The sequence below is a fragment of the Erpetoichthys calabaricus genome, chromosome 2 (genome assembly GCF_900747795.2).
Source record: "Erpetoichthys calabaricus chromosome 2, fErpCal1.3, whole genome shotgun sequence".
Lineage (NCBI taxonomy): Eukaryota > Metazoa > Chordata > Cladistia > Polypteriformes > Polypteridae > Erpetoichthys > Erpetoichthys calabaricus.
The window spans coordinates 67,524,218-67,536,701 of NC_041395.2; the positions used below are offsets into that span (position 1 = coordinate 67,524,218).

Below are 12,484 nucleotides of genomic sequence, written 5' to 3' on the forward strand. Positions count from 1 at the left end.
TTCTAACTCTACTGATCTTATTGCCCTAACTGGCGTGAAATATATATCCAACCCATTGTCTCTTCAAACCAGAGTATGCTGATCTGTAATATTTAAATGCTTCTCCTGTAAAAAGATCATATGTGGCTTCAAACAGCTAAGATATGATAACATCTTTTCAGTTCATGATAAAAACTTTTGACATTCCTGCTTATAAGGTTTAGTGACTGATCAGTGACTAATCAAGAGTTATCAAGTTCTGTTTTTTAGACTTCTTATATCTTTGATATATAGATACTGGTCATCTTTTAATTTGTATTTAGAATTTTTAGTAAAGATTAACATTTTGTCCTGCTTGATATAACTGAAACATTTTACATATTGAACCCTGTAGCCAGTAGAATCATTATATTAAGATAAAAAAAAAAACGGATGAAAATAGTATCCCACTAAAAGCCTCCCACACCATCACCATCTTGTACCCCAAAAACAAGGTTAAGATCCAGTGATTCATTGTTTCACTTTATTGACACATCACTTAGTAAAACATACTATAAATACTGTGGCAAGTGGCTGGGGGTGGTACCCAGCCGGGATGCCCGGGAGGACCGGAGGAGGGCTCACGCCTCCTCCAGACCACGAAGGGGCGACCACCCTGGTTGCTTTGGGGACCATGGGAACTGAGCTTGGAAGCTCAACCCTATAGTAACTATATAACTCTATATGTTACACCAATTCCTCTCCCACTTGGACAGAGGCAGTGGTGCTATAAGAATTATGTTTCTGGACTTGCTCTAGCGCCTTCAACACCATCCAACCTCTGCTCCTTAGGGACAAGCTGACAGAGATGGGAGTAGATTCATACCTGGTGGCATGGATCGTGGACTATCTTACAAACAGACCTCAGTATGTGCGTCTCGGGAACTGCAAGTCTGACATTGTGGTCAGCAACACAGGAGCGCCGCAGGGGACTGTACTTTCTCCGGTCCTGTTCAGCCTATATACATCAGACTTCCAATACAACTCGGAGTCCTGCCGTGTGCAAAAGTTTGCTGATGACACTGCTATCGTGGGCTGCATCAGGAGTGGGCAGGAGGAGGAGTATAGGAACCTCATCAAGGACTTTGTTAAATGGTGCGACTCAAACCACCTACACTTGAACACCAGCAAAACCAAGGAGCTGGTGGTGGATTTTAGGAGGCCCAGACCCCTCATGGACCCCGTGATCATCAGAGGTGACTGTGTGCAGAGGGTGCAGACCTATAAATACCTGGGAGTGCAGCTGGATGATAAATTGGATTGGACTGCCAATACTGATTCTCTGTGCAAGAGAGGACAGAGCCGGCTATACTTCCTTAGAAGACTGGCATCCTTCAACATCTGCAATAAAATGCTGCAGATGTTCTATCAGACGGTTGTGGCGAGTGCCCTCTTCTACACCGTGGTGTGCTGGGGAGGCAGCATTAAGAAGAAGGACGCCTCACGCCTAGACAAACTGGTGAGGAAAGCAGGCTCTATTGTAGGCACGGAGCTGAACAGTTTGACATCCGTGGCAGAGTGACGGGCGCTCAAAAAGCTCCTATCAATTATGGAGAATCCAATGCATCCACTAAACAGTGTCATCTCCAGACAGAAGAGCAGCTTCAGTGACAGACTGCTGTCACTGTCCAGCTCCACTGACAGACTGAGGGGATCGTTCCTACCCAAAACTATGCGACTCTTCAATTCCACCTGGGGGGGGGGGGTAAACGTTAACATTATTCAAAGTTATTGTCTGTTATACCTGCATTTTTATTACTCTTTAATTTAATATTTTTTTGTATCAGTATGCTGCTGCTGGAGTATGTGAATTTCCCCTTGGGATTAATAAAGTATCTATCTATCTATCTATCTATCTATCTATCTATCTATCTATCTATCTATCTATCTATCTATCTATCTATCTATCTATCTATCTACAGTGCATCCGGAAAGTATTCACAGTGCATCACTTTTTCCACATTTTGTTATGTTACAGCCTTATTCCAAAATGGATTAAATTCATTTTTTTCCTCAGAATTCTACACACAACACCCCATAATAACAACGTGAAAAAAGTTTACTTGAGATTTTTGCAAATTTATTAAAAATAAAAAAATTGAGAAAGCACATGTACATACAGTAAGTATTCACAGCCTTTGCCGTGAAGCTCAAAATTGAGCTCAGGTGCATCCTGTTTCCCCTGATCATCCTTGAGATGTTTAAGCAGCTTAATTGGAGTCCACCTGTGGTAAATTCAGTTGACTGGACATGATTTAGAAAGGCACGCACCTGTCTATATAAGGTCCCACAGTTGACAGTTCATGTCAGAGCACAAACCAAGTATGAAGTCAAAGGAATTGTCTGTAGACCTCCGAGACAGGATTGTCTCGAGGCACAAATCTGGGGAAGGTTACAGAAAAATTTCTGCTGCTTTGAAGGTCTCAATGAGCACAGTGTCCTCCATCATCCGTACGTGGAAGAAGTTCGAAACCACCAGGGCTCTTCCTAGAGCTGGCCGGCCATCTAAACTGAGCGATCGGGGGAGAAGGGCCTTAGTCAGGGAGGTGACCAAGAACCCGATGGTCACTCTGTCAGAGCTCCAGAGGTCCTCTGTGAAGAGAGGAGAACCTTCTAGAAGGACAACCATCTCTGTAGCAATCCACCAATCAGGCCTGTATGGTAGAGTGGCCAGACGGAAGCCACTCCTTAGTAAAAGGCACATGGCAGCCCACCTGGAGTTTGCCAAAAGGTACCTGAATGACTCTCAGACCATGAGAAAGAAAATTCTCTGGTCTGATGAGACAAAGATTGAACTCTTTGGTGTGAATGCCAGGCGTCATGTTTGAAGGAAACCTGGCACCATCCCTACAGTGAAGCATGGTGGTGGCAGCATCATGGTGTGGGGATGTTTTTCAGCGGCAGGAACTGGGAGACTAGTCAGGATAAAGGGATAGATGACTGCAGCAATGTACAGAGACATCCTGGATGAAAACCTGCTCCAGAGCGCTCTTGACCTCAGACTGTGGTGACGGTTCATCTTTCAGCAGGACAACGACTCTAAGCACACAGCCAAGATATCAAAGGAGTGGCTTCAGGACAACTCTGTGAATGTCCTTGAGTGGCCCAGCTAGAGCCCAAACTTGAATCCAATTGAACATCTCTGGAGAGATCTTAAAATGGCTGTGCACCGACGCTTCCCATCCAACCTGATGGAGCTTGAGAGGTGCTGCAAAGAGGAATGGGCGAAACTGGCCAAGGATAGGTGTGCCAAGCTTGTGGCATCATATTCAAAAAGACTTGAGGCTGTGATTGCTGCCAAAGGTGCATCGACAAAGTATTGAGCAAAGGCTGTGAATACTTATGTACATGGGATTTCTCAGTTGTTTTATTTTTAATAAATTTGCAAAAACCTCAAGTAAACTTTTTCACGTTGCCATTATGGGGTGTTGTGTGTAGAATTCTGAGGAAAAAAATGAATTTAATCAATTTTGGAATAAGGCTGGAATAAGGCTGTAACATAACAAAATGTGGAAAAAGTGATGCGCTGTGAATACTTTGCACTGTATCTATCTATCTATCTATCTATCTATCTATCTATCTATCTATCTATCTATCTATCTATCTATCTATAGGGGTCCGTGGCGCCCCAATGCCAGAGGAGCCCTTGCCCTCAGCACTTCCACCACACCCGGAAGTGCTGGGGGGAAGAAGACCAGGGACGCCCAGAGTGCTTCCAGGTGCACAGCCGGTACTTCCGCCACCCTGGGGAGTGTCGCCAGAAGCTAATCGGGAGGCACCTGGAGCACGTCCGGGTGGGAATAAAAGGGGCCGCCTCCCTCCATTCGATGGCTTGAGTCGGGAGTGGAGAAGGACGGAGCTCGGGAGGAGAGGCAAGGAGGCGGCCTGAAGAGTGAGGCATTTGGACAGGCCTGGACTTTGAGGGAGTTTTGGGGGTTGTGTGTGTATTTTATTGTATATATTTGTAAAATAATAGTGTTGTGGGTGAACCAACGATGTCCGCCTGTCTGTGTTCGGGCTGCTTGCCACAATACATATTAAAACTTTACAAAGTAGGAAACCATTATGTCCCTCTGCAAGGTTTAATACCTAGGAAAAACATTTTTAGGAATGTGATTCAGTCAGTTACAAAGACACTACAGATGCATACGTTCATTTACATACTGAATTCATGACTTCTGTTGTCTAGGGCGCTGTATCCAATTCTTATGTGGCACTCTGGCACCTTTCTGCTGCAACTTCTCATGTCCGACAGCCCATTCAGGCATCTTTTTTTACTTTGCCCTTTTGAAATATTTAAGACTTGAACACCTTTCACAATGACAGGGCATACTTACCCTCTTGGATCCTTTCTACCCACAGTGGTATGTACAGATTCTCTGTAACCGCTAGTGTAGGAGTCTCACTCTATATGTGCCTCCAACTAATCCTTTTACGAGTCTGTTGCCATCCTTGTTTCATTTATTACCCTAGTCACCCTTGTCCATCAGTTTATCATTTATCACTTGTGCCATATTTCAGGTATACTTAATACATGCCAAGTTACACATAAATATGATAACTCCAAAACTAAAAAAATGTAACTATATAATCTCTAATACCTCTTTATAGCATTAGTGTGGATAAATATATTTTTTATTTTGTGGTTTTAATGTTATTGTTTTTTGGGTTACTCATTTCAGATCTTTTCAGGTCACGTAGAAAAAACATTTTCTCATTTTTGCAAATTAAAAGAAAATTAGAAAAATTTGAAATAGAAAAAATGCAATATTTACAATTATTAATGTAAATAAATAATGAATGCTAACACACCAGCTTTAAGATTTTCGTATGTTTTTAAACTTACTTCATTCTTGCAATTGACTTACGCTGTCCATTCTTAAATTAAATGAGCATCACAGTGGCATTTTATGTGGCATAACAAGTAATATTTCTGACATGTAGCCCAATTCCATTTTCAACTAGAGTACTCCATGTTCATGTAGTGTTATTTTTCTGATATCTCAGTTTTCTTCACATATAAACAATGTGCAATTCAGGTTAATTAGGATCTCTGTGTTCGGCTGGGGGAATAAACATGTCTGTGTGGAGAAGTGCTCTTTTAAGTTGACTGGGTATCTCATTCAAGCTTGTTCCCATCTTGCACCTGCCTTGCACCTACTCCTCAAACCTCTAAAAAATAAAGCAGATAAATAAAATTGATGAATGAATTTATTTAAACAATGAATTACTTATTTGTGGTGGGTTGGCACCCTGCCCGGGATTGGTTCCTGACTTGTGCCCTGTGTTGGCTGGGATTGGTTCCAGCAGACCCCCGTGACACTATGTTCGGATTCAGCGGGTTGGATAATGGATGGATAGATGAATTACTTATTGTTGATTTGAAAAATCAAATAAACAACTGTATACATAAATCAGCCACTCAATCCATTGTTACATATAGTTTACAAAGTACAGTATAACAATGGACTGAAATTCACCCATTCTTCATATAATGTAAACCGCCCCAGTGTGACTAGAGAAAAGTTAAGACTGGTAAGTTTCCACAAAAGAGTTACAGTCAATCTCAATTCATTTTATACTGCGTATCTTTAGCTCTCTGCTCTTGGTACAAGTGTTATTTATGATAGTCCTGTGACTTCCCGCATGCAAGCTTGCGCTATTTCCATAATACTGTAACCTTCATTTGAACTCAGATTTAATCCTTAATCTTGTTTTCAATTTGTAACTTTCTGTAGCTATAGACATAATTAATAATTCAGAAATAAATCTCTTTAAGTTAGCAAAATGTTCTTTGCACTGTGACCTTTTTATGGAACTCTAGCATGTAATAAACAAAAAACGAACTTCTTTATAAGGTGTTCTAAAGTAAGCGACATTACTATGATCATATCTAAAAAGAGTTGCATTTTCTGTTGGTCTGTTAAGTATTATCTTCTTGTAAGTTTTTTTTTTGTCAGATTGGAATCCTATTTTCTTCATGGTGCTTTAAGTATAGCCTGCCTTTGGGAATAGTATATTTTCATCAAAATTTACAATCGAATGTTTATTAATTTCCAAAACAAACTTGTATGTGGTCAGCAAGGGGCAGAAACCTACCAAGGGTCCATCTTAAATGTTTGGTAGCCTTTCTCGACTGTAAATGAAATTCTGTGTTAGTTCAACTTATATATATATTAACAGGATCTTAAACCGCATAATCGTTCTGCGGAATTGAACGCATTTTTTAACTACACTATTTTTATCTCTGATAGCAGATGTACGTTTTTCTTAATGTGACACAATATTTGTGAAAATTGTCACCTTTATAAAACACAAAATTCGAACAGTTTATCAATTTAAGAATTAAGAACCTTGAAACAAACTATTAAAGCGCACAGCAGATTTACGACAAATGCATCATTAAGTAAACCAACACACCGGCAGTGTCCAATGAAAGCGTAATAAGCTTTATTACGTTGCTCATACTAGACTGATAGTGTCATACAAACTAACTTTTTTTTTGGTTTTGATAGAACTTGCGCACTCGCAATCTCGCAATATGCCAAGATTTGCGTTCTTGCATAGGCGGCTTTCATCACAAAAACTGCGCAGACTGGTTGTTGTCAGCGAGCTGTCGTGGAAATGTGTGAGCAAATTTTCTTCTGTGACACATTTTCTTTATTAAAGGATCGCCTTAAAAAATTTAAAATACATATCGCCAACGGTGGTATTATTATTCTTCTAATAACGAAACCCCCCTGACTCTCTTTGCATGCGTTTAATGAGTTTCACACCGCGAATGCTGGTCCTTTAAGGTGTTTACCCGGAAGTAGTTGTTCCCAATCGCACGAGGTCGCCTTTTCTCTTTCCTGTAAGCTGCGCTCCGCTGTGGCGTGTCTTCTAACGGAGTGCGCGATCCCATATGGTGCAACATGAGTGTGCCGGCTTTCATTGATATTACCGAGGAGGACCAGGTAAAAAAAATAAATAATAATCCACAGGTTGAAAGAGCAGCCTGTTCTAACTATATATATGTTTATTTTTTTGTATAAATATTTGAGTGAGTACAGGAGCAACGTCTTAGACAAGGAGCCTCAGGGATTGTTTTGAGGCCTACTTATTTTTAAGCTATATTATTTGATTTCCACGTTGCAGTTAGTTATTTGTTTTAAGTCTGCAAAGCTGCTGCAACTGCCATTTAACGCGACATTATTTGGCGAATACATTTTGTGGTTTAAAAATTGAAAAATTTTATTTCGATACAATGAATTGCATCGATTATTATAGTAATATGGGATGATTGGTAAAATTTTGTACGACAAACTTTTCACTATAATGGTAATGGTGTCGTTTTATTGGCATCAGAATACATGAATATATTCTCAGCTGTTGTACATTTGCATTTATCAAGCAAATGATGTAATGTTCAAGGTGACGTCTGAAGTTTTTATACACATTTTTTGTTTTTTGATTTTGACCGTACATATATTCGTAGTCGGTCATTGCCGCCTGCAAGTTACCGTTAAAGGAGCAGAGTGACTTCCAAGTCCAGGTTGCCAATGCCTCAATAAGACGAATTGTTTCTTAAAGGCCATATAGGAGTGCATGTGACTATAATATCTCTTACCAGGGAGAGCGAGTATTGCCTCTTATTTAATAATATAATCGTAATTCGGTCAAGCACGCTGTGTCACACTTAAAATTGTGAGGAAGAATGACAATGTTACATTTGACAGCATCTTTCGTGTAGTGGCAAATAATTTTTGATGTTGGATTTTCTCCCATGAAATATACATTGATTTTTCCCAATCGTTTGATTAATTAACACTGCATATATGGCTTCTGTAATGAAGAATAACACTAGTTACATCCATTGTACCAGTTTATTATACTTCTTTTTCTAGTTAATAATTTGTGTTTAAACATGATAATAACTATAAACAATAGTGCATTTTATTTGTACAACCTTCTCATGCTCAGAGCTCTTCACAGAAATTCAAAATGGAAAACATGGAGTATATGACACTGGAAAGAAATGCACCCAAAGTTTTGAATTCAAATAATAGACCGTAAACCCGAATAAAAATACAGAAGGCTGAATTGGCATAAGCTGCACTAACCTAAGAAATTTAATGATTTACTTCATGAGGTGGAAGTTCATAAATTTTCCCATGGGATTATTAAAGTTTTCTGTAGTCTAATAATAAACAAAAATAATTGTGTCAGTTGTTTGAACTGTTAAAGTGGTTGCTTCAGTTTAACACTAGAATTACCAGAGCCTACGAAAAAACTCGTAGATCCGGCCCACCTTAAATCGCTTCTTAAAACCTTTCTCACCTCTCCGCCAGCGTCTTTTGTCATCTAAATGTACTGATAAAGACAAGCTGCCAGCAGCCGGCTATTCCATCCCCCCAATGACTTAGAACGTAAACAAGCTTTTCCCAGCTAATGCCTTGATTGATTATCTGAGAGTGAAGTGGAGTTTTAGAGTAGAAATAATAAGATTGTTATTTGGAACACACGCATTTCATATGTGTTGCATTTCTACAGTAATCTGTGTAAACACATTGTTAAAACAGAAACGGTTTACAATATTCTAGTAGCAAATGACAAAATGTAGGCATAAACTATATAATGTATGAAGCCTGAAGTCCAAATATCAAAGAAACACTTTAACAAAAGGTACAAAAAAAAGCCACCGCCAAAAAAAACCGTCTTAGTGTGAGACATTGACATGACTTAACTATCACTGCTTCCATGGCGTAATAGTATCAGTCGCTGACTGGGAATCAGAAGGTCATGAGTTCGATCCTGCACAACTCCCATTTGAGAAGTGTTCTTATTTTCACTATTTTAGAATAAAATGATACATTTGATTTCAGTCTGTAACAGCCGGTGTAATTTATGATATTTGTAAAGGTTAGCTTTATTTTTTTAAAATTCACTTTTCATTGTCTCAGTCGCGTTCAGGATCCATCCCTACCGCCCCCCACCTGACACTGCTGTTTTTACATAAAGACACGCTATAGTTCTGCAGTGTATCACGATACATACGACCGCGTGTTTTTTTCCCCCAGTATTGCCAGTCCCCACGTGTTGCTGTATGCTGTTTCTTTTGTACTCCAGGACATGCAGAGGAAAGCATAGTAAAGAGCAGTAACTTCAGCGCTATATGCAATCATCAGACACTCCCCATCGGACACTGCTGTTTTCACATAAAGACGCGATAAAGCTCTGCAGTGTACTTGTGACTGCATTGTCGTACCAATGCTTGCGAACTGAAGTGTCTGCATGCACTTTTCGTGGCATTATACGTGTATTTTTTGAGCATGCCCATGTAGCTCAAACACAGGAACATATGTTGATGTAAAAGTATAACAAAACAAGTGCACTTTTATTCAAGACTATAACCGAAGAAAAAAGAAAGCAAGTTACAGTAGGTGGAATGCTAAGAACTGCTGATTTCCATTCTGTGCTATATAACTGTTAACATTTGAATCTGATGATTGCATATAGCGCTGTCTGATTTAGTGTGTGCAAGAACATGCAGGTGGCCAGTTGCTGAGTGCTACAACGCACATTAAAAAAAAAGAAAGAGACAAATATATGTCACGTTTTGAAGAAATCATTTTATGACGCGAATAGTACCAATCAGAAAACATCGTCGAAATAATGCAATATTATTTGAAAACGAACAGCGTCAGGTTGGGTGTGAAGTTATACTGGCGCTGTTTGAGTCAGATCAGAAGCTTATTTTTTCAAGATCCATAACACACAGACAGACAGAGCACTGCGTAATACAGAGACAGACAGGCAGAGATATACAAATAAACAGGGAAGGCACATGTACTGAAAGAAAAAAAAATCAACATGTGCGTTGTTTCTGCAGCACTGAATAAGCTCACCCGCTCTAACATCACCCCTCCCCCGATCTGACTCTCTAAGTAACAGCGCAAGTACAGACACAAATCAAGTGCATGTGTGTACTGTATAATATTAACAAAAAGAGCAGCTTACTACTGAAAACGGCAAATATAGGAGTGAGTGGGGATTGAACCAGGACTCTTGATTACACTTGGTTTGCGTCTGTACTTGCGCTGTTATTTAGAGAGCCAGATCGGGGGAGGGGCATGTTGATTTTTTTTTCTTTCAGTACATGTGCCTTCCCTGTTTGTTTGTATATCTCTGCCTGTCTGTCTCTGTATTATGTATTACGCAGTGCTCTGTCTGTCTGTGTGTTATGGATCTTGAAAAAAATAAGTTATAAGGACAGTTGTTCATGTTAATTGCAGTCTCAATTGTTAAAAAAATATTTTAAAAGGAGCATCCCACATGAAAATATAACAATCTCATTAACTGACAGTGCATACCAATTTACAAATTTTATGTCCGTTTGAGGTTAAAAAGAAAAAAAAGAAGTAACACTTTATCCCCAGCGGGGAATTGAACTCATGTTTGTGAGGCAGAGAAAAGCTACTTGGTCTGAGAGACAAATCTTAGCGCGCTACGCCACGGAAGCTGTTATATGGTGTGTGAAGCTTTTGTGGAAGTGTTTATTTGATCTTAGGAACTCGAGCTTTACACATTCTATAGTTTATGCCTACATTTTGTAACATTTATTACTAAAATATGAAAAAGTTTCTGTTTTAGCAATGTGTTTACACAGATTACTGTAGAAACGGAACACGCATGAAATGCATGTATTCCAAATAGCGATCTATTATTTCTATTCTAAAACTCCAGCAGTTCAGTCACTCCCAGGTAATCAAACAAGCCATGAGCTGGGAAAACTTAGTGAACGTTCTGCGACGGTGGGGGATGGAATAGCCGGCTGCTCGCTGCTCCTCTTAATCGGCACATTTAGAAGACAAAAGAGAGGTGAGAACGGTTTTAAGGTGGGCCGGCTCTACGAGTTTTTTCGTAGACTCTGGTAATTCTAGTGTTAAATGTTTGATGTCTAAGTATTCTCGATTGTAATAGAAATGTGTCATTTTTACCATTTGATTCCGGTCCACTGACCTTGAAATACAAGTAGTTCTCGACTGTACAAGCTAATTTGTTCCAAATTCTCACTCGTTAATTGAGACCTCAGGAGTTAGCCGGAGGTATTTTCCCATACAGGTGTTATAAAAACGATGACTTTGGTTCCAGCCAAAAAATGTTATAACTTTTTGCCAAATAAACAAAGGAACCACATGTATTAAGTATTAGAATTAACATTTCATGAAAACTGAACTCGCATTAAAAATAAAATCCTAGAGAAAAACAAACACTGCTAAAATTGTAACATTAAATTTTGGTCACTTTGATTTTTCTTTTAGAGTTGTCTGTTTGCACACTACTTTTCTCATTTCTTCATAAATTTGCAGATAACAAGCAAAATAATCTTTCAGATGTGCCATTACATTTCTATTCGCTTATCACTTGGATCTTGTGAGTCAGAAATTTTATTGGCTTTTCCAATATGTTCAAAAGCCAATTCTAGTGTTTTTAGCTTAAAGTCGGATGAGAGAATTTCTTCTTCATCTTCCATTTACTTTATGTTTTCACAAGCTACCATTTCGAGTAACTCTTCATTAGTAAGCTGGCCATTGTATGCTTCAAGCAGATGTTATGTCACATGTAAAAGTGAAAAAACTTAACTGTTAAGCAATTTGGAGAATTTCCTCAGTTTCATGCATAGAATCTCCAAAATTGTGTTCCAAGCAATGCTTCAGTATGTTGATGGCATCTAAACTTTAGTTTTTCCAAAAATTTTTTAAGTGTAGGACCTGCTTCTGTGTCTGTGGCTTTAAAGAGGGTTTCAAAGGTTTTGTGTAAATAATATGCCTTAAAAGTTGCAAGAACACCTTGGTCCATAGGCTGTAGGCGTGAGGTTGTAATGGGGGGGGGGGGGGGGGGGGGGTTGGGTTGTTTTGGTTAATTATTACATTCAGATGGTGTTTTTGCAGAACAGGTAGGTGCCTGGATGTATTATTCAAAATTAAAAGGATATGAAAGGGAATTTTTTTGCTCTCGCAGTATTGTTTTACCTCTGGGATGAAATAATGAGAAAACCAATTTGCAAAAAGTAAGGCAGTGACCCAAGTCTTTTTATTGGATTTCCATATGACAGGAAGGTTACCTTTTGGAAAGTTTTTTTTTTTTTTTTTTTTTTTTTTAAATAGAGCTCTTGGGTTGTCTGACCTATAAGCAAGCACTGGCTTCAGTTTTCAGCCTCCACTTGTATTGCTACCAGGCATTAAAGTTAGGCGTTGTTTTGCAGCTTTAAATCCAGACACAATCGATTCTTCTTTTCAGTATAGCTCCTTGATGGCATTTTTCCCCAAAATAATCCAGTCTCATCCACATTGAAGATTTGAGAGGGCATATAATTTTCTCCTTCAATTATCTGTTCAAATTTTTGTGGAAAAGATTTTGCTGCTTCGTTATCTGCATTGGCTGCTTCACCTTTTAACTTAACATTATACCACCCTGCTCTCTT

The 12,484-nt window shown here is 39.1% G+C and overlaps 1 protein-coding gene across 1 annotated transcript in view; it reads left to right on the forward strand.

Annotated features, from left to right (window-relative positions):
- Nucleotides 1–6,817: 6,817 nt before the first annotated feature.
- Nucleotides 6,818–12,484, forward strand: part of eif3m (eukaryotic translation initiation factor 3, subunit M) — a 63,444-nt gene continuing 57,777 nt past the window's right edge. Inside the window, exon 1 of the mRNA XM_028793876.2 lies at nucleotides 6,818–6,974. Within this exon, the coding sequence (XP_028649709.1) occupies nucleotides 6,933–6,974 (42 nt within the window). The 5' untranslated portion in view covers nucleotides 6,818–6,932. The remainder of the gene's footprint in view (nucleotides 6,975–12,484) is intronic.